This window comes from Diorhabda carinulata, chromosome X (genome assembly GCF_026250575.1).
Source record: "Diorhabda carinulata isolate Delta chromosome X, icDioCari1.1, whole genome shotgun sequence".
Taxonomy (NCBI): domain Eukaryota; kingdom Metazoa; phylum Arthropoda; class Insecta; order Coleoptera; family Chrysomelidae; genus Diorhabda; species Diorhabda carinulata.
The window spans coordinates 50,074,567-50,101,797 of NC_079472.1; the positions used below are offsets into that span (position 1 = coordinate 50,074,567).

A 27,231-nucleotide genomic window follows, 5' to 3' on the forward strand; every position below is an offset into this window, starting at 1 on the left:
TTGTGATTTGTGTTCCTTCAGCTTTTATTACATAAAAACAGCTTGTTGATATTAGAATTTGGTAAAATCGCAACTGCTCAATCATAATTATTATATTCTTAAAATATATCATAAAATTAATATATATATATATATATATATATATATATATATATATATATATATATATATATATAGAGAGAGAGAGAAAAACTGTAAGGGTATAAACATGAAAAGTCATGTAAAAAATTAACGCTTGAAACTAAATAGAAATAAAAGGTTTTTGTAGGTTAAGTTCTATTGAAAATAAGATTTAATATTAAAGATAGAGATAGCTGCATGTAGTAGGAAGTTTACTCATGGAAAAGAGAGTAAAAGCGATGGTTTACCACTATTTTTCTGCCTCTCCTTGCAATTAAAATCAACATTTGTTTTTCTCCTCCTTTGCCGCTCCCACCACTCAAAACTTATATGTCATGGTGATTCAATCACAATAGGTTAGAGGAACATAGAGTAGTATACCCATATATGTAATACTCTTATATGGACAGTTCTTATGGGAAAAAACGGTGCCGACAGTATTCATTTTTTTCTCGTTCGAGACACAGATACTGCGCATGCTTCATGCGCGCAAAAGATGCGCAGAACTAACTGAAACGCCCGGAGGAGAGAGATTTGTTTCACTTACTCGGTAAACCTACCACTTATAGAGACTGTTCATATAGGAGTATTACATATATGGGTATACCGATGCTATTTTTCTCTATCAGCAGTTCGGTTCCACTCGAGCATGCTCTCATACATCTCTCTCTCTCTCTCTCTATCTTTAATATTAACTCGTTTCCTGCTGGGCTAGAATCCGTATTCAGCTGATAGGTGATTTATCCGATACAGGATCATAGTTTCAGAAAAGCCAGATAGTAAATGATGAAAAACTATAAGGCAGTGAATCACCGAGCGTCCAAAATACTTGTAGTTTTTATTTAACAAAGTTAACGACCGAAATCAATGCTGAAAAGTTCCTAATGGCAAGTGACGTTTCTTATTTCACTTTTTAGTTCGTGCCATATAAACGTCAAAATTTTTATTTTAACTCACTGTGTTCGTACGTACTAAACCATAGATATAGTTGTGGAGGAGTAGAGAAATAGAACGGTGGGAGAAGTACGATACAACAAATTAGAAAATTTGTCAGAGATAACTACATCAAACTGGATAAACGAATGGAAGGGACAATGCGCGAAGGCAAGCAAAAATGAGTCCAAAATTGTAACAGAGAGCACACGGTTGTAGGATCCCCGTCCTTCTCTTGAGAGGTCTGGTTAATGGCGTTATTCGTTAATATTTCATATTACTGTGTTTGATTTTCAATTTGTGAGGATTTTGAAGCTTTATAAATACAAAAATTAGTGAAGTAACTGTTGAGGATATTTTCATCATATTATTAGCACATACGCTGCTGTTATAAACTTAGGAGTGGTGTTATTTGAAGCTAAAGTACAGTTGCGATTTTTGAGTGTGTTGACATTTTAGAACAATAAAGTTGGCTTTCTAACTTATAATGGTGTTGAACTATGTTGCATATAATTGCAAAAATGTCTATTTTTGCCACAAATATTTCTAATCTTGTATGTTTTTGTAGTGTCTATTTTAAGCATCCAGAAAGTTTGAAACTTATGCTTATTAATATTAACCTTTAGTACAAAATCAAATCAGAAGTAGAATCAAAATTTCTTCTACAGCGATAGTAAAATATTTAGTGGTGCGTCACAATAATCCTTCCAAGTACTTATCATATTTTCATACCACATGAAATAATGAGATAGACCCTCATGGTTGCAATCTGTTTTGAAAATGGCGCCAATTCTTTCAACGTTCACTTCAACCATTGTATAAATAATATTCTTTATACATTGCTTCAACCCACCTCTTGACAAGGATCGTCGTGAACGTTAGTCATGACTAACTGTTTGTAAGACCGTGCTCGCTGATCAGTGTGATCAGTTTTGAAAATTATTGAACTTGGACCATAATTAAAGTTCATGCAACCTATTAGGTATATGCAGGGTTAGTGGAATTATCTGTATGTATGTATGAAAAAGTTCCCGTTGGAATTTTTCAAATAACGGTGGGGCCACATTAGCATCAGGATAAATTTCTTTGAGTTTATATTTACTACATTATTTTGTACAATGCAAGTCGTTGAAATTTTCATGAATGTACTGCTCGAGTCAGAAATTTTTCAACTCACCATACTTCAATTCATTTACAATTACTTTTTATTACAATTACTAAGTTTATTTTTTATGTTTTATTTATTAGCAATCAGAATACATATTGTTCTATGAGCTGAGGTGTTGGCGTAACGTATTTCAGCTTTTCCTGTGACGTGTTGAGGTTTTGTCTGGTGAAAAGGCTCTCTTTAACCTTCTATTAGGTGACTTTGAAACTTCTATTATTATGTTAATTGTTAATGGGTAGATACCGCACTATTTATGTGATTTTCGAGTTTATTGCGTTTTTCTTTAATGTTCTCCTCAATATAAGGTATGTTTAGATCTTCGCGTAACGTCTCTTTGATAGTATATTTAATTGACTTCTCCGAATTATGCATGTATTGAATTTGCTTGCACAATTTCACGGCTCCACCCATATTGGTTTAATGATTGCTTTATATACAAAAACATATTATCTATTTATAGATTGGAGTTTCTTCCGATTAACCAGTATAAATATTTGTTCCCATTTCTTAACAATGTTTTTTTCAGGTCCATAAATGCATTCATAGGTATTTTGTGATTGATGACAACTGATATTTGTATATTGTTTATAGCGGGGAGCAGTTGTCTATTCTTAGAGTGAAGTTTATTTGGACAGATTTAGTCTCATTGATTTTACTTTTACATTTGTACAGCCAGACTGGTAATTCATCCAACTGTATCTGTAGGCTTTCACCGGATCTTTGTGGCTTGCTAAGATTGATGTGTTATCTGCATATGTGCCCGTAATGGTAGGTAAGGAAATCTACCGTAGAAAGTACGTACATTAGAGGAATCAAGACGCTTCTCTGTAGGGGTTCCTGCTGTTATAGAAGAACAACTGGAAATAAAATATAATGATTTTGTAAAACATGAAGCTGGGAGCATAGGGTGCAACCAGACGTATTTCAGTTGGAACACCCAGAAAAATGGATCAAGACTCTTAAAACAACTGATTTAATCGAAAATAATTCAAAAAATGGGCAAAAAATTCCATAGATAATATAAAAAAACATCCCATACAAAGGGGAACCTCCGTAAGGTATGAGCATCGAAAGATTAGCTGTTGTTACCTTCATTTAGCAGCGCTATATAAAAGAGTTTCCAAAGTTCTTTTTTTCTTTCTTTTTATTTATGAAACGACAAAAATTTCATAAAATCGCTGTAAGCATCAAATGACGACAGTTGTGCCTTCTACGATAAGAATTCTATATGCTGTCAACTGCAAATTATTTTTTCCATTTAAGTCACTGTTCTTCCGGATCGGCGGTAGTTCTAACCACTTTAGGGTGATATTGCTTATTACTTGTAAATTCATGTATAATTTGGTGTTCAAATAGAATAAGGGGTTTTTAAGAACTAAAAACTATTTACGGGCCTATGAAATCTAAATATGGTCCCTAGTTCATATATTTTTCAATTTTAATATTAAAAGTACAAAAAATTTGAAAATTTTCCTGTGAGGTAGACAACTCAATCAACAAGTTCTAGTATTCGCAATTGGTTATATGTTCGCAATTGCAAGAGATTTAACTGTACCTTCGAACGAGTATGAGCATTTTTAGAACGGAATGAAGCTGTTAGAATTCTCACCCCTATTCAGAGGCGCGGGTATTGATTTCCCTTGCTTTTGTTATTAAAAAAAACTGCCAATTGGTTAACAAACATGTTTTGAAAAAACTGTTTGAAGTAAAGTGGTTAAGATCTGAGGTAAGTAAATTTACATTCCTTACCGGTCTTTTTTATATTTAAAGCATTGGCATTTTAATAATTAGAACCCATATTTTGGAGTAACTTGTACCCGAACTCTCCTCACTGCAGCTATCTTACTTAAGAGATCCATAGCATTGGATCATATACTGTTTTCATCAACTTTTAACACCCATTACCCACTAGCTTAACTATTATTTTTTTTAGTGAACAATCAAGGTGTTTTTTAAATCTGTTTTTATTAATTTTATTACATGACCTATATAACATTTTCAAAATAATTAGAGATATTAATAAATGGACTTTAGAAACACTAAGTTTGAGAATTATTTAATGAACATATATGGTTAACCTAGTCTACATAATTCACTTTGAAATTTCTTCTAAAACTCTCAACTACTTTTATGATAATCAAATAAAATATCTTCTTACGGTAATAGGAGAATTGAAGGAACTATAATTTTTATAGAGAGATATAAAAGAAAAGTGTTTTAATAACATAGTTACCATTGTCAATCGTCAGACTGTGAAGATAATGGCTTTGTTATCAAAGCGGACGTCGGACAACAAGGAACTGAGTAAATGTTAGTGTAGCGGTAGTACGAAAGTACTGTTCAGTATCTTCATAAATAGTTGCTTAAGGTTTACCAAGCCAACCTGTTTTAATTTTCATATTTATTACTCTCATTCAATAAAAATTATATTTATAATATATAATTGATGTGAAAACGTTTGAATCGGGCCTTGTCAAAACCACCGGATATAGTTTGGACATTGGGGGTAGTATGTTCCGTTGTCCCTGTTTGCTCAGAGCCTCGGGGGGAAAGGAGTGCCTTTAGAATTTCGCCAGGTTTCCCGCAGGCATTGTTCGCGACACCAGATTAGGGCTCCATTTTAGATATAGCCCATAAAAATAAACTTTTCTTTGCTCTTTTGCACCGCCCCCCTCCTCATTCCCAAATAGGCGCGCCCGAGTTTAGCGGCCCTTGAGTCACCTCACCCTCACCATAGTCAATGTCCAATGGCTTCTTGAGGGGACATTGTATTTGTGAAATAAGAATAGTACTACTGAGATCACTGATCCTTTTGAGTCATCAATATCTATCTACCTAATAAAAATAATGAAAATCTTACTATTTCTTCAATAAACGTTTTTATTATCATTCAACGAAAAATTAAACCTGGAAAATGTGATCCCACTAAATATAATTAGATTAGTAGGAAGAAAATTGGAATGAGAAAAACAGATTATTTTAATAAAAAAATTATCAATGTTTCTCCAAGGCTTTGACCAAAAGATCGTTCATTGAAGTAAGTAAAGTCCTAGGATCATCTACTAGTCCAGCTCCCACCATGGAATTGGCAAATAACTGAAAAAAAATCGTGATTACATTCAAGTATAAAAAAAGTTTAATATTGTAGTATTGTGAAAAGCCATTGCAATTTATACAACTTATTACGTTATTAGAACTACATTCCACCTCCATAATTAAGATATCTTGAAAAAGGAAAAAAAATTTTCCTCAATTTAGAGAAAGAATTTAGAAGGTCCTAACATCTATTATATACTGAAAAATTCTGTGCGATCTACCATTTATATATCTCTTGAAATCTTAAATGAAACAAAATCAGCAAAATCAGTTTTGTAGTTGGAAATTTAAATTTAAAGAATCGAATATGTCGCCGCGCCGAGTAATAATTTTATTCTGGTTTTGAAGTATAAGCAGCAGAGAGAGAGAGAGAGAGAGGGGGGACTTTAGACGAATAAAACTTACTCTTTGGAGAGAAAAGTACTTGGAGAAATCCAAGGAGAATGGCGCATCCGTACTACCGCTGACATTTACTCCCAGCTTGCTAGCAGAGATCAAGAGTGCGAGATTAATATGGCTTGGTCACGTTGAACGGATGCCGGATAGTCAAGGAGTCAAATTGGCATACCGACAAAAGTTGAAAGACCGCAGACCACGCATAAGATGGCAGGACAACGTAGAACAGGACCTAAAAGAACTAGGCGTCCGAAATTGGCGGAGAAAAGTACAACATCGAGAAGAATGGAGAATAGTTGTCTGAAAGGCTAAGGTTCTTCAAGGACCGTAGCGCCAACTATCATGGGATTCATTTGAAATTTATCTGCAAATTTTGTAGCCAGTTCATATATATATCACTATGATCAATAGAATTATTCACCAGATAACTGATGAATTCCACCAATCGCTCAATTTTTTAAAATCACCCAATTTTGATATCACTGCTTTAGGTTTAAGGTAGTATATTTTTCCATATGATACTTAATGGTTACAAATTGTTGAAATTTTTTATTTTCGTTGTCGACTATGATAGATGCTGTTTGAAATGCTGCAATAGAACTCATCATTTCTTCTACTGTTTTATTATTGCGTCATAGTTCCAGATTTCACGTGTTTAATTTTCCAGTAAATCATCACACTTCTTTTGAAGAAATTTTATTATTTCGTCCAATATATCTCGAAATATTTACAAAAACTTGATTCGATCAACGACATTATGTCAGTGTGTAATTTCAAATCTGATTCCTTCCACCTAATTATTGTAAAAGTAGCCGCCTTCGTAGAAACTTACTTTTTATTATTTACTATATTGAAAGAAATATCCATAACATGTTTTGTGTTCATACTAACCAGTTATTACAAGTGCCTTCTCTGTTGTCATTGAAACGAGTTTATCTCCTCTTCCCATTATACTCCAAAGGATGAAATGACACCATTTGTTTTTGATTCAGCAGTTGTTTCCATGCTTGCCTATCCTGTGCAATCTTTTAGGCATGATTCAATCTCATATTTATTAAGGGTTTTGTTTGGTCTACCTCTTGGGCGTTTTCCTTCTACTTCAGATACATGCGTTTTATTCTGTTTAGAAGCCTTGTACGTGGACAAATTTCTTGTAATTCGGATACGTTGGTTCGGTGTTCTGTCCATGATACTCGTTAGAGTAGTCTATAAACCCACATTTCGAAAGCCTCTATTCGGTTTTTATCTGCTTTGTTTAAAGCAGACAAGTTTATAAAAAGTTGTATGTTGTAAAATGTATAAAAAGTAATATATGCTCTGAGTTCCGTGAATATATCAATGTTACGAGTTTTTCCTTTCAAGGAAATCATACTTATTATAAGTCGAGAAATCTTTAAAGAACTAGACAATGAAAATTCTGTAGTGCCAGTGACATCTGTTAATAGTGAAGTTATAGCGAAAAAACAACACAGCGGACGATATCTTCTTGTAGCTGTTTTTAATGTTTTCACTTATTGTGTATATACGGTCAATCATAGTATTTCGAAACAGCTGTAAACCGTCCTGCCCTCGTGTTTCACACGCTTCCCGCTTAATTCATCGTGTGTCGAAAATAAAAGAGATCTATATTGCGTAACGTGACGGAACGTCCTTTGAAAAATTATACGTGCTGCAGTTGGTAATGCCGTCTAGATGTTTATAACTGATTTTTATGTATTTAGGTGTTCTGAAAACTGAAAAAATTTCAGAACGTCAATTTAATTTGCAAGCCGCAAAATTTTAATCAAAAAAAGTTAATTTTTGAGCTAACTTGAAGTCATGAATAAATAAGTACAATTTTATTTTGATTATTGTTTTTAAATGTATACAGGTCATAACGTATCATTACTTTTTAAATAAAGAACGCCCTGTGTGAGCTAACCTAACAAACATAAACAAGTTGTAACTTGAACGTGCGCGCTCTGATAGTGTAAAAAGTGGCGCGATACAATTACTTGTTAACTCGTCATTGTTTTATAGTTCTTGGTTAAGTTTAGTGCAATGTCTTCTGTGCGGAAGTGTGTGAATTCGTCTGACAGTTTCTGTTATAGAGCAAGAGCCCGCCACGCCCAGACCTTCGTTATTTTATAAAAGCTGAAAATTTCTCTGTTTATGTCTCCTACTCAGGTAAGATAGACCCCCGACTATTTAGTTCCGATTGTGGTTACTTGGTCAGGTAAAAGGTAGTGAAGGTGTATAAGATACTACCTTAAATTCTTTAAAGTATAAACTCCAATTTTTTATATTTTCAACAGGATATATGTAGAAATCATGTTTTCCATTGCCGGGCACTTTTTACAGATCCTACCCCTTGCCAGACTCCCCTAAGCTGTAATAAATTATAATTTTACTTTTGTTATAGTATAAAAACTGAATTTTATATATGTTACTGGGGGACCTATAAAAGCATGTTACTTCTTTAGCCAGATAGTTTTAATGGTTTTTACATCTTATCAGACATATTGAAAGTCCACTGTTAGTGTTATCAAGGGAGATACGTTAATTTGTTTCGTTTGTAAACAAATTAAGGGTAAACTAATATTGTTCTCAGATGAAACATTGAAAAAATGTCTAAATGTATTGGAAATCCCTCAAAAATATAACCTGAAAGATGATTATCTAAATAGGTGGTGAAAATGTAATTTCTACATATATTCTGAAGAAAATATAAAAAATTGGAGTTTATACTTTAAATAATTTGAGGTAGTATTTAGGTTGCTTAATGAGTGCAAAAGTTCATTTTCTTCATTTCCACCTCGACTACTTTCCAGAAAATTTAGATGATGTGTGTGAAGATCAATGTGAACAATTTCTACAAGATATTAAAAATATAGAAAAAAGATACCAGGGAAAATGGAGAATGATGACAGACTACTGTTGGACACTTCAGAGAGACCTTCCAGATGCTTCCTATAAGCGAAAATGTACCAAAAGGAGTCTCGCTGGAAACAAGAAATGTTGTGTTTAGTGCTTACTAATGAATGTATTTTAGATGAAAAAATAAGTTTTGTCACGCAATTATAAATAAAAAACAATTTTTTATTACTTTATCTTTTAGTTTAAGTAATAATTTGTTTAAAATAAATTGTACCTATATTGTCAGAAAACGTGACGTTCTACGAGCAAATGAAAATCATTTTTCGGATGCAGCACACCCAAAAACGTAAGTAGCACACAGAAAAACCAAAACAGCTCTCAACTTTTTTTTGCAGACTTGTGTAGTTGTCATCGACTGGTTGGCCACCCTTACCCTAGAAACTTGATTATCCTCACAAATTGTTATCACTGTGTTGAAAATCTTTATAATGGAATGAAGAAAATCGGGTTTTTTATGTACTAATACAGCTAGGTGATTATTGAGATTAACAATGATTGGAATATAGTATTTTTCCTTGAATTAATAAAATACTTAAACAAGGAATAATATGAGTAAAAATATACTATGTGGTTCAATTTGTTTAAATTATTTGGTAATTGTCACTTGAATATGTTATTGTATCTCCTCGGTAATCTGAATATACAGGAATCCTTATAACTGAGTTGTATAATAATTGCGATTCTACTGTAATTTAAAAACATTAACTTCTATTACAAGTTCCGATATGTCATAAATAAGAGACAAAGATGATAATTTTATTACCAAAACATACCTATTCTTCTATAAGTCATCATGAAGGAAGAAATTTTGTATAATGAAACACCAGTTTTCCTATACCCTCTGCAAAAAGTCTGTTGCTAGTGAGCTCAGGTGAGTCCTTCCAGTGTCTTAAAGATCTTCATTGGTAGTTAACCACCTAATCACACCCATATTTCTTTAAAGAGGTCAACCGGTGCTAGTCCAGAGTTGTAAGGTGGGTGATCAAATACATTCTATTTCAACTATAGTCATATTATTCAAATACGACACAGGGTGTCACAGTACATTCCCATTTTATCGTTATTCCTGTCCAATGAAACAGGCACGGCTTTATCTCGAAAAAACATTGTTTTCCTCCTGGTCAAAGTCTGTGTAATTTTTTTAGTTTGTTAGAAGATTGCTTGTGCATTGTTATGACTGTTTTAATTTTCTATTTTCCTCATAATACCATTTGACTAACGCACTTCATTTCATTTTATAGCTCTTGTTCAACATTTTTGGGACCCAACGGACAAACAGATTTTCGCCCGGTAGACACAATTTTATACATGGACTACATGAAATATCTGGAAATTATGTGAAAAGTTCACTATTCATAAACCTTCGCGTCCCCAGGTCAATCAGATTTGCAGCAGCAACAGACCTGCATCCTTGATCACCTATGTCAGTATATTTGGTCTCTGAAGATGATAATTGTTAAGTTCCAGAAATTTCAACTTAGTTAACAAGTTTAATTACTTCTGAAACACTTTCCAGCTTACAAACTCCTTTTAAATAGATTTTTATGTAAATATTAACAATCTATTTATAATTTTAATTAATTGAATACATAAATTTAGTACAAATAATATCTTACCTGTTTGGCAAGGAGTTCAGCCAGTACTGGATCGCTGCTCATCAATTTATACATTTTTTTAATAATTGGATGCCTACAATATATAAACAGTATTAAAACAAATACTTTTGTTTTTTATTAAATGCAGAATTTAGGAAATGGCAGTAATAACAGAGTCCTGAACAGAGGAGTCAAATGGAATGAAGTCAATATTCTTGCGAAAAAGGATCACTAACGCCTTTTATTGCCAAAGAATAGAAAAATGCTCATATGTAAAAGTAGACAAAATGTCCAGTTAATTTCTTGGCCACCACAGTTTGCAATTATCTTACTATTTTGCATTCTTGCTAGGATACCTATTGATTTCAATTTTCTCACTGACGTTTAATCACACTCCTTAAAATAGAAAGCACATAGAATTATGATGCTCATGTGACACTTGTCCATTTAACAAAACTTGTGAAGATCTCTCATTTTATTTAGGTGAGTATAACAGAAAGATGAAATGCTAGTTCTTCTACTATTAGAATGCTTCACCATTCTAAAGATGTCTCAGCAAGACCGACCCTAGCCAATGCGGGACCTTAGGCAGGCTTTAGGGCTTCTTGAGCTGGTTATACCATACCAGACACACATATGATGCGCCCCTACCCCTATAATAATGATGCTAAAACCAAAGCAATAATAAAAAAATGATTGAAGAGCTCTTAGTTCGAGTTCAAGCAATTAGCTTCTCACTTAGCCAATTTTGTTGTCATATCCATTGCTGAATACTGGACAAAGACCAAGCACTCATCTTCATTTAAGTGTATTGAAACTGCTTTAGTAATCATATTTATAGGGAATCTGATGACCCTACACTTTTATTGTATGGTATCAAAGAGACGAGGAGTGCGGTTGTACCCATGACCTCTAAAGGTGAGTGCCCCGCTACTGTAACTAATATTTGGATTTAGACTCGTATATGGAATCTGATGACAAAATCAGAAAAGTGAAAACAAAATAAAACAGTTTTTTCTTGCGCCCGTGGTGGGTACCTGCGGGCCAAGCATGCCCCTGTTTAAGGCCATAGGTGTCTCAGATGAACCTGTAAGAACAAAAATCTACACTCTTTGAGGTCAGCACAACTATTGATCAGAATAAACCTTATAATCAGTAAAAGCAGTAGTATAATGTAAGAGTTTTAAAAGTACATTTAAAATTTACTACTCTCCTGACAGTTTGAGCAGTATTTCATATGATTTCATGATTATTATATAACAACTTGTAGTCTCAAATTCAAACTGAATGGTATTTATCCGATTTTAGTGGATTGTTTATAAAGTTTCCTCCTCAACTATATGAATCACCAAGATAAAGTCAAACCTCGTCATGGTATCATAAAGAGCCACGCCGATTTCTTCTCAGGTTATCACATCTTCTAAATATTTCTGCCTCTTTTTTTTGGAAATTGGAACCTTTACTTGAATTAAGACTAAATATCATTATAGAGTTTATAAATAATAGTTTACTGATATCAATAATTTTAAAAAGACTAAATGATATTTATACCAACTTACTTAGGATTGACTTCTAATCTGGGTTGTAAAATAGCATATCGTCTATCTTCTGAGATATTGTGGCTCTGTGTTCTGATAAAATGTCTAGCAGCTGCCATTTCTTCCACTGTTACAACACACGGATGATTTTCTAAACGAGTAGTACCATTTACAGCTGTAACTTTATCGCCCAATTTTTCTTTTATCCATTTGGATAGATCATTTATTTCGCTACGTTTCAAACTGTCATCTCCTAGAAATAGTTTAATAATATATGAGTATTTTTTATTTGAAAAAATTCGTCTAAATATATTATACTAATAATGAAGTGAAGTTTTCCCAATTTATAAAATAATATTAAAGTTACCTAAATTTGTGAGGTCGCTAGCGTTTTTATCTTCTCTCATATCTTTTTCTACAGAAACAAGCTTATAACCTTTGAACTGTTGAAGTTGCATTAATACTAATTCATCATAGGGTTCGTAACAGAATAGAACTTCTTGTTTCTTAGTTTTAAGAGATTCATAATAAGGAGAACTTTCAGCTAAAGTTCGGCTAGAAAATAACATTGATGTTTATTTTTCAACAAAATGGTATTTGTCCTACTGGATAGTTAACATATACTGGATATGCAGTAACATATTTCCATCCTATTTGATAAGAACTAGACAAAGCAATATTCCAATACGTCCTAAACAAAAATAGATTTTAATATATTGATAGGTATAAAATTCTCGAGGAAAATAAATGTGAATATAGTTAAAGTCCTGGACAAAATTAAAGCACCACTTAATTAATCTAAATATTTAAAATATAAATACAAAATAAAACTAAGTTACATAGGAATAATAATAAGCTACAAATTAGTCGAATATAACCTTAACATAACCTTCATTTGCCTTATTTTTTCAAGTGTTCAACAAAAGCTTGCGGTCTATTCTCCCATTCTTCTATAGCGACCTCTATGAGTTGGTTGTGATTAGAAACAGGGGAACTATTACTTCGAATCCTCTTTTTGAGATAGTTGAGTAGCTAATAACCTGTCTAGCCACGTGAGACCGAGCGTTGTCCTGCATAGATAAAATTTAGGACCACCAAAAAAAGCAAAAGGCATTACATGTTCGACATTAATTTTGTCTAAATAATATTGGACATTCATAGACCTCGTACGTATAGGAACTAATTTGGTACGAAAATCGAAGCAAAATATTTTAGAGCCAACCAAAAGGCACTTTAGGACAGATATTACAGCTGGCAAACATTTCTCGTTGCCTTCGCCAGACATGTTCATTTACATCTTTAAGGCTCGCTCTGCAATTCTGCAAAATTTAATCTCTGAACTTTGTGTTTTCTGGTGAGCAAGGATTTTTTGGATGGTCTTCTGTTGCTTTACCCTGCTTCGTGTAAACGACTTCTAGTCGTTCGAGACGATATACCGATAATTCGAACATCTAATAATTCATTTTTTTAGCAGATTTCTGGTGACTCTCCTGTTACTGAGAGAACGTTTTTATCAGCATTTTTTAATAAAATGTTAACACAGCTTAGTCTAAAACGAGGTTTCATACGAATTACTATCAAAACATGACTATGTGATATTATAGTTAACTGAAATAACAACTATCCCTGTTAAATATATGCTACATGGTCTACTTGTCGTGCAGTAAGTCATTAATAAATGAAGAATATCGAAAAAATATGATTGGTACATTAATTTTGTAGATGCTTCTGTCTAGTCCTTTAAACAGTGCAATAATATTTCAAAGGTATTATTACCTCGGGGCGGCTAAGTAATATATAGTCCTTTTATCTGCAGCCCTTGCTAAATAATCATTCAAAGTTATTTTTTTATTAGGTTCTTCGTGAGACGATTCAAATAATAATAAATTTGCAGCATTTTCCTGTAATAAATCGTAATATAACAAATCGACTCTTGATAGAATTGATTGATTTGAATTTTGAAATCTATAAACTCAATGTTTTTGCAAAAAATAACATAATTCAAAATCGCCGCATATCTCAACTAATTATCTCCCAGACGATGAATGCATAAGTATTCGAAACTTCGAAATATATTAAAATTAGTACACTTTAGTATTTAATTTTGCCACATTCCTACTATGAATACGAATATAAATATTTAAGCGTTTTCTTATTGGGAATAACTAACTTCAATATATTCCGAGCTTTCGAATACTTATGTATTCATTGTCTGGGAGATAATTGTATTAATTCTTGTAAAAACTTGAAATTCATGGGATTCAGAATTCAATATTCGAAATCACGTGTGATAGAAATATAATGAATATGAATATTTAAATAATTGATCAAGAATTATATGCAACTCTCACTGGAGAATTTAATTGTTAACTTGTTAACCGCAATCATTTCAAATATCGAAACGGTTAGCTAATTATATTATTTGACGAACAAAGTTCTTCACGGTCAAACAGAAGAAGAGGAAGAGAAGATCTATTTTAGTTAACTATTTGTCATATGACATTTAAGTTTAAATAAGATTATAACCGCCAATCTGTATGTTTAAATGTTATTTTCATTCAGTGTTTAATATTTTGATGTGTTGTAGTTTAAACATATTTCTAAATTATAAGAAATTCGTAAAATATATATTTTGTAATTAATCACAACTATACAAAATGTCTCAAATGTTAACCTCACAAAATCAAACCTTTCAAAGATCCCAAGATCTTAAATATCAAATAAGAGAATTTAAATCAACTTTAAAAGAAATCGGAATAATACTTTGCTTTGAAGATGAACCACATATTCTTACACAAGAGCAATCATTGGTTGTAAGGGATTTGGAAAAATGTTTAGAGAATTCTGATAAAGCTTTACAAAGTTTTATAACAGGTTTAAAGCTGATGTGTAAGAAAGAAAAATATTTTAAAAAGGCATTAGCATTAACTAACCTCAAAAAAGGGGAGAGTGATGGTGTAATGGAAAGTTCAATTAGGAGAATAGAACAGGATAGTTTATTTAGGTAACAGTACCACCAAAAAAATAATTGGCATAACTCCAATGTTCATTAAATATTATTATATTTATTTTCTGTTTGCAGAATTTTTTTGAAAGTGGAGTGCCTTCAATCAGAAGTAACAGATATTCTTTTAGATGAAATAACAAGTTCCGCAGATTCATCTGAAGATACATCATGGTTACGTGCCTTGTTGAACCCTTTTCGATATTTACCTTACATAAAAGAACCAGAAAAGTTAACAACAAAATTAATAGATATTCTGGATGTGGCAACTTATCCTGCACAGTTGGAAATTTTAGATACAATCCCGGAAATCATTCCAGATAGTCAGTTTAGCGAAACTACTAAGCAGTTATGTAAATTACTAGATGACAAGACTGAAATAACAGGAGCTGTAATTGATTGTTTGAATGCTTTAGATCTAGATCCTACTACAAGAAGTGAAGTTCAAGGTCAGATATTAGACAGAATGAATAGTGGTACTTCATTGAAAGATTTTCCAATTTTATTATCAGTAAGTTGATATTATTTATACAAAATTTAAGAAGTGGAATTTGATTTTATGCCTAATTAAAGTGGTCAATTGTTTCACTAATATGATATAAGGTCACTAGAGTTAATGATTATTGTTGATATTTGTTGTTGTATTGATGAGATTTTTTCCTAGCTAACACAAAACTGCTCAAAAATTGAATTGATATATTAAAAATAGTTTATGTAGCTATATGAATATGTTAAGCTTATTTAAACCATAAACTTTTATATTAAAATGTAGATTAGGGGTTACATTGCATTACATTTTCTAGTTCCAGAGTACTCCTTGTATACTCTAATATTTGTACTGGCTTTAAGGAGGTTAGATCTGTGCTATAACAGGTTTTTTATGTAAAGAGTTTCAGCTATGAGTAAATGATATGGGAGCAAGAATTTCTTCTTGTGGGACACTTGGAAAGGAACCTAGTAACGATGAGTATTTAGTACAAGCCTCAATTATTGATGTGCCAGCTACTGTGGTGGTTTTTGAACCATCTGTCGCATAGGGTTATAGCAATGTGTTTTTTTCCTTTATTTATTCCAACTCCATAAACATTTCATTAAACTGAGACAAACTACACAAGTTTGAGCTGCGGAGAGGCCCTGGATTATCTCCTATGTGTGTGATTAATTTGTTTGAGAAGTTCATTGAATATATGACAGGTTGCACCATTTTCAGATATCCTGTAGAGTTTAAAGTTACTGAATTGCCATGTGCATTACCAACAAAGTACGGGCTCGAAGATATTACCATCAAAACCACTAATTTTGGAGAATTTAGAGGTTTTTGGTGTTTTAATTAAGGTTGTTCTCTAGTCCAAAATATGCAATTTTGTTTGTTCACGTGTCCATTTAAGTTAAAGTATATTGGTACACAAGAAATATCAACAATATAAACTCTTTTGTAAACTGTTTTATATATTTTTTAATAGAAAATATAATATATCTATGCATGCCTTGTGTTGTTTTTTCTTTTAACAAATATTATTATTTTAGTTTTTGATGTCAGATTCCAAATCTCAAAACTCCGTGCCAGTTCTATTAAAAATACGTAATGCTCTAAATTCGTTAATGTTAACACTAGAGGATAGTAAGGAGAAAGAATCTGCGAAGATATTAATTTTCAACAAACTACAATATTTTACACTTTCATCAAATGCAGGATGGTTGAATATGATTTCAAGTATAAATTCATCATCTGATCATAAACCAGTAGATTATCTGATAATGTTTATGTTGTATCATGTGACGCCGTCTAAGAAGAGAATAATTGAAGCTATTATTAAAAAGCGTATCCATTCTGGTTTGTTCAAAATCAATAATCTGGAAAAAATGTTTGACAAATATCTTCCACAACAACTTCTAAATGACTACTTTACTTCTATAGTGAAAATTGGTAAGATATTTTTATTATACTCAGACTAGTAGTATGTACACTGTTCCCATTTTAGTTTAGACTGCACTGTATCTTAGTTATTATTAAAGATATATACAAGTAGTTTTTATGAGCACTGTTTTTAAGATTGGGCACAAACTTGGTACTTTTAAATGGAACATCATGTATAAAATTTTTTTCTGAATACACGGGTCGGACTTAAGTATTATAGACTTCTTTGTATGGTCATACTTAAAAAATAAGATTTATGTAAATCGGCATAATAATATGAACTCCGAGCTTCAACCGAAGAAGCATTCAGAAACTTTAGAGACAATATGATTATAAATGCCTTAAGGAGAATTGAAACTGTATTAATATAATTAAATAAATGGGTTTAAATCACATGGCATTTTAAGAAAATAATAATTAAATGCATGTGTAAAAGAATTTTACATTAAAATATACATGGTGTTCCATTTAAAAAATACCAAGTCTGTATCTTTAATAATAGCTGAGATACAGTGCAATCTCATCTAAAATGGAACACATTTTTTTATTTCAAATAGTAGGTGTTGGTAGAAACATCTTATTTTTCAGGTTGTAGTTTAGTCAGATTTTCAAGTGATCCAATAATCGAAGAATTTTGCTCAACACTATTTCATCTATTATTTAACCACATTTACACAGAATCAATATTCAGACGAGAAATATTGAATAGTTTAATAGTCTTAACTGGCGCTAGTGATAAAGTTACAGTGACGACTGTTTTGAAAATTATATCATCATTTACATCAGCCAAAGAAAAATTACAACAACATATAATAATATTATTGAGGTTATTAGATAAGTTGGATGTATTCGAACCAAACAATGTTAAAATGGTATTTGAAATATTGTGCAGTTTGTCTTGTGGCCCAAATGCTGATGAATCAATGTCAGGAGTGCAAAATGAGATTCATATTATTGTAAGGAAGCAAATGGGTAGTACAAAGAAATCAATTAAATACAGGTACATTACAGAATACTAATAAAATGTTTATATTGAAAAAAAAAATGTTAATAAAGTTTAGTAGGCATATAGCTAGAAAAGGAAAACCAATTTTTCATTATTTTAATAATTTTTAATCATCGGGGTAAATAACAGGATGATTATGTTAGTGTAGTGGTAGTTAACAGTAACACCACATATTTATGAATAAAATATAGTTTGATATTATAAAATTAGTACTTTTAACTATCTTAGTACTTGCTAATAATTCTTCATAATGTTTGCATTATGTGATATCAAAATATCTGATGTTTGATCAATGCATTCATCCAGATAGTTCCCGAACTTCGATAACAAAGATTGAGAACAAAAGATTCAAAACTTGAAGGTCTATGAAAAGGATAATGCTAGGAAGTTAGGGTTAGTAAAATTAAGATATGTGGAGATCTGAAAATAAAGGAAAACTATGCCGAAAAATTGGTCACACATATATAAATACATGAAGCACTATATCATGAGTCGAAATAATATATAATACAAATATTTTTAGGGGAATTATATCGGCCGTAGTTATGGCACGTAATATAGCTAGGACAGATGAAAATGATTCATATGAACTACCTCAAACTCCAATTAAAAATTTGTCAGATCTCCCAAAAGGTCCAGCAAGGGAAGCAGGTAACAGTGTATTACTTTTTATTTATTATACGTGTTTCATGTGTTAATTTAGAATTGAATAGAATATACAGGGATTTTCACAATGCGTTGCACGTTTATAACAAAAGTTTATATTAAATTTTTTATTATTAATTTTTCAAAAATAAATATATAACATTCACGAATGGATTTATGTTAAAATTCTTACCTCAAATATTTTATTGCTTACAGTTCAAGAACTCTTTACAATTGTTTAAAAGTTGTGAAAATTTATATTTTTTATTTGATAAATTTTTTTGTGTTATTCCTTGTTGTGATTTTGGTGGAAAATTGCAAGATTGATTATAAGTATAAAAATATCTTGTTTTAGGATCAATACTAGAACTTGCTAATATTTGCTGTACAGGTTATCCCGATTTATTAGGCCTTTATTATGATCAACTAGCATCAATGCTTATATTGAACCATCATTTGGATAAATTCTTTTTGGCATGGTTGTATGAAACAATTACAACAGATTTCCGGAAAATATACGTGTCAGAAACGATACCACCACCCATCGATGATTTGGAAATGAGTTTTCAATATATGCTCAATAGGTGAGTACACAGCTGTAGCTTAATTCTACATAAATTTTACCTTGTGGATTTTTCTAGTTTGTGTATAATAATTATGATTTTTAAAGCACTCAACTTGTTAATCTAAGGCAGGTTACATCTTATACAAAGAAATATATATCTGTTTTTCACAGATACAAGAAGTTATTTTTACTCAATTATTAAGCAATAACACCAATTCATTTGTATATTTTTTAGTTCTTGTGAAATGGACACGACCATGGGAATCAATATAAGTGGATTAACTTTAACAAAAAATCCTGCGATTTTGATAATGGCACCACATTTCCGTTTATTGAGATTGCTTCACTATCGTCAACAGGACGGTAAACTTTCGACAATAGATGCTCTTTTAGGATGTTCCGTAATTTTACCCACATTCGATGATGTAGACGATCTAGGATTCGATCAAGTAAAGAAAGTGGCTGATTGTTTATTCCACTGCACGAATTGGTTTAGAGAACTTATTAGCGGATTTGTTACACAAAAGAATAAGAAATTGCGGTTTCGGGTTGTTAAAAGATTAGAGGTGATTTGTTTTTTCCATATTGTATTCAAAAGTCCTTTATTTACAGCATATCTTGAATAAATATTAGCATTAATATATGCTCAAGATAACTAGAGGGGAATAGACAAATACAAGATTAAAAATCTTTTTAATTTTCATTTTACAGAATTTACTTCAAGTGGAAAATAATCTACGTAAGTGCATAGGACGAGATCCTGAACATAAATTTCCAGCCAGTTATTTTGATTATCGTTTGGAAGGAAACAAAACAACAATAAGTAATAACAGTGAAACTAAAGGAAAAAATCCAAAGAAGAAATCTAAAATGTCTGCTACAGCAGTAGACATGGACGATTCTGTTAATTCTACTGTAGCGTTACAAAAAAATAAAAGGAAAATTTCTTCAACAAAATCTTGCAATGGAACAGAATACAAAGTGAATTTCAGATATTTGGATACAGATACTGTGTTATTACTTAAGGCAAGTGATTATTTGACAAAACTGATCTTTAAATTTTTGTACATTTATAATTTATGTTCTCAACTAGACTGCATGTATTTGAAAAGTTGTGCATAGATTATGATCACATCATTTATGATCTAAATAATATGATAACTGTATGGTTAAAACTATTGGTCTTTGGACCTTGACGTTAGTGAGGAGAGCCAGCAGACCCCCTACTCGGACGCGCCTACATGGGTGAGTCGACCAGGATAACCCGATACCAGCTTTACAGAAGAACAGCTGCTGGATTTGATTAACGCGGTGACTGGGGCCATTAAGCGGTTTCCATCCGACAGGGGAACCAAGCCAACGTAGTTTCTACCTTTTCGGCTGATTATGAATAATTTTAATTTGTCAAAAGGTTCAAGATAAAGCGCCTGATCGGTTTTTCAAGGACATCGACATTTGGTAATTTCAAGTGGGACACGACGGGCCTATCAGAAGGCCTATGTACTTAACGGCCCTTGGCCGCCCACTATTCTACTATGAAATATGGTTAAGACTGAATTTAGTTCCAAAACAAAAGTCACAACTATTGTGTTATGATTCTGACTACGTCTACAACCAGGCTGACAAATATATAACTACACTTTCTGATGCAAGTTTCCATAACCAAGTTGTAGTTTCCAGAGATTGAATCTTGTTAGTGAAACACGCTTGAAATACAGTTTAGTCCCCGATTAAATACTAAAGATGTACCAGTAAGATGGAGAAACGAAATTATGAGAAAGATGCAAAAGGTAACTGATTTAAAGGGGCGACATAGTAAAAAAGCACAACAGCTGTAGAATTCAATTTAACGGTCGGATAATGAGACAACACGGAACGTGACGGATTTAAATATCTGAGGTGACGACGTTGTTTCTAGAGAAATTGACTGTTTACGAAAAACTCTATAAAAGTCTATAAAAACAATTAAGTTGGAATTTCTGGAACCATTGGTGATATTCTTACTGAACACACTATTTACACTACCACTGCACCAACACTCACGTTTACACTGCTTGACGCGCGTTTCAAAAACCAAGTTATCGTTTTCAGAGACTGAAGGTAAGGGTAGTGGTAGTGTAAATAGTCTGTTCAGAATTAAACAAAAAATGCTTAAAAAAGTGATAGAAAAAATATGCTGTTAAATTTACATATAATAAAATGCTTCCAAATTTTACATTACTTTGTTTTCATCCTTTGTTAATATTTGGAAAGTTACAAAAATAAAATGAAAGGTGCACAACCAGTATCTTCTGTCTCTTATAGCAGCGGTAACTTATACAAAAAATAAACATGCAACTGTCGATTCCAAATTTTTAAAATAAATATTTAGTCGGAGGTTTGTCAAGATGATGTTAAGTCTAGTGGGTTGAATCAAATCGGACCTTTTTGTCTTTTGTAACAGCTATGCCTTGCATTAGAAATATATCCTACTAGTCCCAAATATTTTTTCTCTATTAAACAAATCAACTCAGTGACATGCAATTCTCAATTAAATACTTCTAAAATAAATATTTCAATCAAGCTGTCATGTCATTATTGTGACGGTTTTGATGAATTAATATCAAATATCAGGAACAATTAAATGTAGAAACAAATATTTTTACGGATTGTAAGCTTCGCTATCCATAATAAGATTTCTCCAGTGAGAAAAGTCTCCCTAATTTACTATTGGTTAATTCGCCGATCAAATATCTATATAATAGTTAACAAAGATCAAAATTAGAAAATCTATCTGATATAGTGAGATTTAGGCAAAGTCGTTTTCACATTTCTGCCACTTTATGATTTCATAGTTTTAATATTAAGTTTATACTATGTTCGTGTGAATATGAAAAATTCTATTAAAAAAAATTGAATTATTTTTTATAGTATCCTTTAAAAATACCCACTGATGACGATTCGACACCATTGACCCAAACAGTGACATTGGACATAGAACAATTGAAGTTTCTACTGGAGGATTTAGTTTCCAAATTAGCGATAACCACCCAAAGGAAAAACGCAGGTTTTTCACACTTAAACGAAGTCATACCACTACACATTATAACAGATGTGGGTCACATATTGCCGAATTTAGAGTCACATCTCAAGGTAATTGAATCAATTTAAATTATTTGATAGATATGTAGCTTTCTGTGTATTAATTCCTTTTTGTTTAAAAATTAGACAAAATCAAAAAGAAACAAAAAAATGTGGTTGAGTTTTGCGAGCTTTCCTTGGGTGACAGAAACAACTTTGACGTTTCCGTTAAGTTACTGGATATACATTGACTAATAACAATTTTTAGCTAATAACTCATATCTTTGTTCAATAACTGCCATAACGACTGACACCATTAGAAAGATTCATTTTTTACCAATCAAATCTATATACTAATATATCGCGGAAATTCTGATTCAATTTGTAATCAAAGAATGTAACCATGGCTCCCATAAGAGCTCATGTTAAAGAAGCGAACTTTGAACTAGACTCTTTTTAGATTTTGATCTATAACACATATAGAAAAGGGTACAGTTGGATTCTTCATACTCTACACTATCAAAAAATATATATCTTGTTTCTCGACATTTCGCGCGGGAGCCTCTTTAAGAAACATAAAAACATAACTCAAACAATACTAATCAAAGGTTATGGAATACTGGTATCATAAAGTCTTGGAATGCCCTATTAAATTAATGTCTTGTAGGTTATGGTTGAGAAACTACAAAAATTATTAGAAGAATCGGATGGAAGATTAGATCGGGCAGAAATGTTTTCTCCATCAGCTTTGGATTACAAAACATGTTTCGGATTAATTATGGAATGTTTTTTATTGATATTCAGCTGGACTGGTTTCCAACACTCCAGTAATCTCGAGGTATATTTTACATTTATTTCAATGATTTTTGAATTATAATGAATTTTTACTCTTTTAGGTATTGAAAAATATGTTAAAAAGTATCCGTTCCACAGATCAAACTCAGTCTCTACATTCTGCTCAACGCTTAACCATCGAATTTATAAATAGACTTGCAGGTTTACATGAACAATGTTTTGAACTGCCACATGCTGTCAATTTGATCAAAATCATGCAAGCACTTTATTCAGTTACAACACCCACACATGAGATACAGAAGAAAATATCTGCAGTTGCTGAAAAACTACTTTCTAAACGTTGGTACAATTCCAAAGGAATATTAGAGAGTGGTAGAAATTCTAATTTGAATATAGACATTTTGGTTAAAGCTTATCTTAGCAGTGCCAATGTTGAAACCATCGCTGCGTTAGTTGGTACTTTACAAGATGAAGTTGGAAATTTGAATAGCAAAGAAGACAGTTTAGAGATGTTATGCGCCATTAACAAGCAGAACTTTCACGTATTTTACAATGGTTTATGTAATGCATTATTGAACAGGTATGTTTACAATATATTTAAAATTATAGTGATTTTTATTATGTTTATGTATAATAATTTTTTTAATCTATAACATATATATTATTTATTCAGTAGATTGGAATTTTTGGAACCCTCTGTGATATTCATCCTGGTTACATTGTTATTTTCAACTTCACAAATAGCTATACTGTTTACCTTAGGTATCTGAAAACTAGTGGAATAACTAGGTGTGAGTAAAGTGGGTTATCGCCTACAATTTTGCAGTTAAGGGGGCCTCGGGAGATGTGATGTGACTAGATTTTATCATATATAACCAATTAAATCGATTACTCTTTCACTTAAAATGAAATTCACATGAAATAATAAATGTATCACACAGATTTTGATAATTCTATAAGCCCCACTTATTCATTTAATTTTAGGATAAAAGCAGAGGCGGAAGCTTTAACTAATAATCAACACATAATTCTTTGGACTAATGCTACAGTTACTATGCAAGGATTGATGACTGTAGCAAAAATTCAAGACACCAAAATTAATTTAGCTTGTTTTTTGAAAAAATCTATTGGAATATTGAAATTCTTCTTATCTCATGGTATACCTATGATGGAATTAATGTTGAGATCCAAGCCAGATGACGTAGTGGCCATTTTTAAGACAATGCAAACTTGTACAAGATTTTTACATCACTTGTGTTGTTATACAAAATTTACTAAAGATTCTAGTTTCGTGGCATACGTTCCGCAATTTAGGTTAATATTAGAATCGTTAGTTTATAGGTGAGTAATATTTATATTTATATATTTGTTTACTTCTCACTTTGTACCCAATGACTGTAATAGTGGTAATAGCCCGTCTTAAATTGCAGTACTAAAACTGTTTGCTTTCAAACTCATATGAATTGAAGATTGACGATAAAGATTTATGTGAGGATGGTCCCAGAAGTACCTGCACCAACAACAAAGAAAACACAAAAATTTTGGGAGAAAATATATTTATTTTTCAATATAATCTTCGTCAATATTTTCAAAATAGCCATTAACTGCCGACATCACATTTTTATTGTTGGAAAATCTTTGACCATCGAGTCAATTTTTCAAATCTGGGAACAGAAAATAATCCGAAGGGGCTAAATATGGCGAATACGGTGCATGAGGTAGCCATTCAAACTTTAATTCATTAATTTTGGCCATTGCAATAACGAATGTGTGATCTGGTGTATTGTCTTGATGAAACAACACTTTCTTAGCCAAATGGGGCCGTTTTGCTTTATTTCTTCGCTTAAAAAATGCCTTAAAGATCAATTTTTTCCATGTTCACAAATACACTGAAAACGTTCATTATTGTTGACTGCCAAACAAATACTAAACAATGTGGCTTCTTCAAACTTGAAACATATGCTGTATGGATTGTGTACTTTTTAATACAGTGGTATTTTTCAAGCAACTACCGCATTCTTTAGGTCAGACCAGGTACTTCTGGAACAATCTTCGTACATAATTTTGACATATCTTTAATTCTATTTTTTCTCCTGTATACGTAAAACATTGTTTTATTTCGGTTAATTTTATTTTTACAAAAAGTTAATTTTCATCACTGTCATCGATTACCCTTTCCAAGGAATGAGAATTTTCTATTATTAGTGTATTAGGGTACACAGCAGTACAAAAAAATCTGGTAATTCCTCATCATGAATTTGTTTACTTGTTTCCACAATTCTATTACTCACATTTTCCTTTTTGTAAACAAAGAAATCATGATATTATTTATTCCATCATTTCTGAATTGTTCATATAATGGCTTATATTTACTATTTAACAAATCCAAACTAGCGTCACAAACAAATTCAAAAAGAAGTTGAGAAATCAAAGCTGTTTAAATCAAAATGGCATCAACTGATATGAGAGGATATGAGTCATTTGTTGAAATGATTGAAAAGACTTTCATTATCCAATTTGTCTACAGAGTTAGCGCAATCTGTTCTTAAACCACCTGCATTGTGGTTGTTGGTATGGTCATTTCCTTTCAGTTTCCAAGTTTGGGAGAATTTAATTGTTAGGTGATTGACCAGCAAATACTTGAATTTTTTTTCTTGTCGTCCATCTTCTTAAACAAATTCGTTGTGAGCAATATGTTTGCAATTACAGAAAATTATCCACATTGGATTCTTTCTTGAATCATACTTTTTTAGGTTTCAGTTCTTTTGATTTTTTTTTGCAATTCTTGTATCCAAATCTTTGGTTGATTTTTTTCGTATTCTTCTGCCAGCATTCTCCCGTGAATAGTAATAAATTTAATTTTAGATCTTCATTCCCTTATTGGGCAACAAAAACTGGTACTATTAAAACGTGCTTAATTTAGTAATCTACCAATCGTAACTATAATAATGCTGTGATTCAAAAGTTATTTTGACATCACACTGTATAATGGATATAATTCTATTGATACGACATATTTCTTTTATTTGTCAACTAAGTAAATGTTTTCTTACTTTATTTATTTAATTTCAAATATTTCAGAGTTAAAGCGGCTTTGGTTGCCAACAATTGTTCCACTGCATTTTGGATGGGTAATTTGAGAAATAGAGATTTACAAGGAGAGGAGATTCTTTCCCAAAGTACAGTTATCACAGAAGATAATACTAGAGAAAGTGATGAAGAACTGCCATCAGATGATAGTGACACCATGAGTATTTTGGAACGTGACGATGATGCATCAGTTAGTAGTGAAGTATTCGATTAAGATATATTGTCAAACATTAGAGAATCTCTAAATATGTAAATATTGTATTTTCTAATACTGAAAACTTACCTTTTCAGCTTGATTATAATTTGTGATGATTCCTTCTTTAATAAAGAGACCATAGTCTTTGTAAAATTTTTCAAACTCTACTTGATTCTTTTTTAGTTGTTCTTGTAAAAATTTTAACACCCTTGCGGTCAGAACGTCACGAAGTTTACTGAAACAAATAAAATTTTTGTTTAATAGTCGGTAATGGGAATAATATATTCATGGTATTTCATAAGTAATCTGAAATATTACTGGTGATTAACTATTTAGTTTCTAATGACTAAGTTGGAATTTCTGAAACCGTTCGGGATATACATACTGAACTACTACTACTACATCAACACTCACAATTACACTGTTTGACACGCGTTTCGATAACCAAGTTATCATTTCAGAGACTGAAGTTAAACTAAAACCTAATAACTTGATTCACCTGTTTTATAGGCGAAAATGAAATCCAGCAGAAAAAACCTCCTTGGCGGGGATCTTCACATTTATAATACTAAACTATAGAGTGAGTAAGGGACAAAGGGCCAAGATTTTAGTTTACATTCAGTCTCTGAAGACGAAAACTTGGTTATCGAAACGCTCGTCAGACAGTGTTGGTGTAGTAGTAGTGTAAACAGTGTGTTCAGTATTTAATTCCCAGACCAAACATTCTTATAAATATGTAATATAAATTTTATTAATGAGTTACACGGTATTTAATTATTTTTAATAAACGAACTTTAAAGTAAAAACATTATTTTAAAACTTCTGTACAATATATGCCTTTTTATTATGAAAACTGGAAACTCATTTTCTATAAAATGAAGATATATTTTACTGGTTAATAGTACCGGAAGGAAAAATCGTCCTAATAAAGAATCATAGATAATGCCAATCCATCCATTGAGCGAGAACATTGTTGGAATCTTGTGAAGCTTGAGGTATGTGGACTGAAAATCAGTCCATAATATGTGGATATGAAAATTTACAATGATTTGCCTTGAAAAGTTGACTTCCACTATAAATAGAACATTGACAGCAAAAATGCAAAATTTAGTGCAATGGAAGTTACATTTTTCATTTCATTAAAATAATTTACTGAGCTAGTTGTTCAGTGCCACACATTATTGACCTAG

The 27,231-nt window shown here is 31.7% G+C and overlaps 2 protein-coding genes across 3 annotated transcripts in view; one reads left to right on the forward strand and one right to left on the reverse strand.

Annotated features, from left to right (window-relative positions):
- Window positions 1-26,208, forward strand: LOC130902810 (Fanconi anemia group D2 protein). 2 transcript variants are annotated; one of them, XM_057815145.1, is made up of 14 exons: window positions 1-61; window positions 14,626-14,766; window positions 14,845-15,277; window positions 16,294-16,693; window positions 17,273-17,684; window positions 18,214-18,341; window positions 18,691-18,919; window positions 19,136-19,466; window positions 19,612-19,926; window positions 21,811-22,032; window positions 22,628-22,798; window positions 22,857-23,335; window positions 23,740-24,096; window positions 25,837-26,208. In XM_057815145.1, exons 2-14 carry the CDS (start codon window positions 14,648-14,650, stop codon window positions 26,057-26,059), a joined length of 3,819 nt encoding a protein of 1,272 aa, XP_057671128.1. In that variant the 5' UTR covers window positions 1-61; window positions 14,626-14,647; the 3' UTR covers window positions 26,060-26,208. The 2 variants fall into 2 exon arrangements, with proteins under 2 accessions (XP_057671128.1, XP_057671127.1); XM_057815144.1 differs by lacking the exon at window positions 1-61 and having other exon boundaries at window positions 14,242-14,766.
- LOC130902811 (heat shock protein 75 kDa, mitochondrial) overlaps window positions 5,082-27,231 on the reverse strand; it is a 30,638-nt gene continuing 8,488 nt past the window's right edge. The window contains exons 7-12 of the mRNA XM_057815147.1: window positions 26,129-26,276; window positions 13,539-13,663; window positions 12,130-12,317; window positions 11,784-12,015; window positions 10,246-10,318; window positions 5,082-5,317 (exon numbers count right to left, since the gene is read on the reverse strand). Coding sequence (XP_057671130.1) covers window positions 5,216-5,317; window positions 10,246-10,318; window positions 11,784-12,015; window positions 12,130-12,317; window positions 13,539-13,663; window positions 26,129-26,276 — 868 coding nt within the window. The 3' untranslated portion in view covers window positions 5,082-5,215. The remainder of the gene's footprint in view (window positions 5,318-10,245; window positions 10,319-11,783; window positions 12,016-12,129; window positions 12,318-13,538; window positions 13,664-26,128; window positions 26,277-27,231) is intronic.

Bases quoted from the DNA above. Each gene is read 5' to 3' on its own strand.
- LOC130902810 (XM_057815144.1), top strand. From the start codon at position 14,420: ATGTCTCAAATGTTAACCTCACAAAATCAAACCTTTCAAAGATCCCAA. The intron at 18,920-19,135 runs GTGAGTACACAG...TATATTTTTTAG, and splicing joins TTTCAATATATGCTCAATAG to TTCTTGTGAAATGGACACGA. The intron at 24,097-25,836 runs GTGAGTAATATT...CAAATATTTCAG, and splicing joins TTAGAATCGTTAGTTTATAG to AGTTAAAGCGGCTTTGGTTG.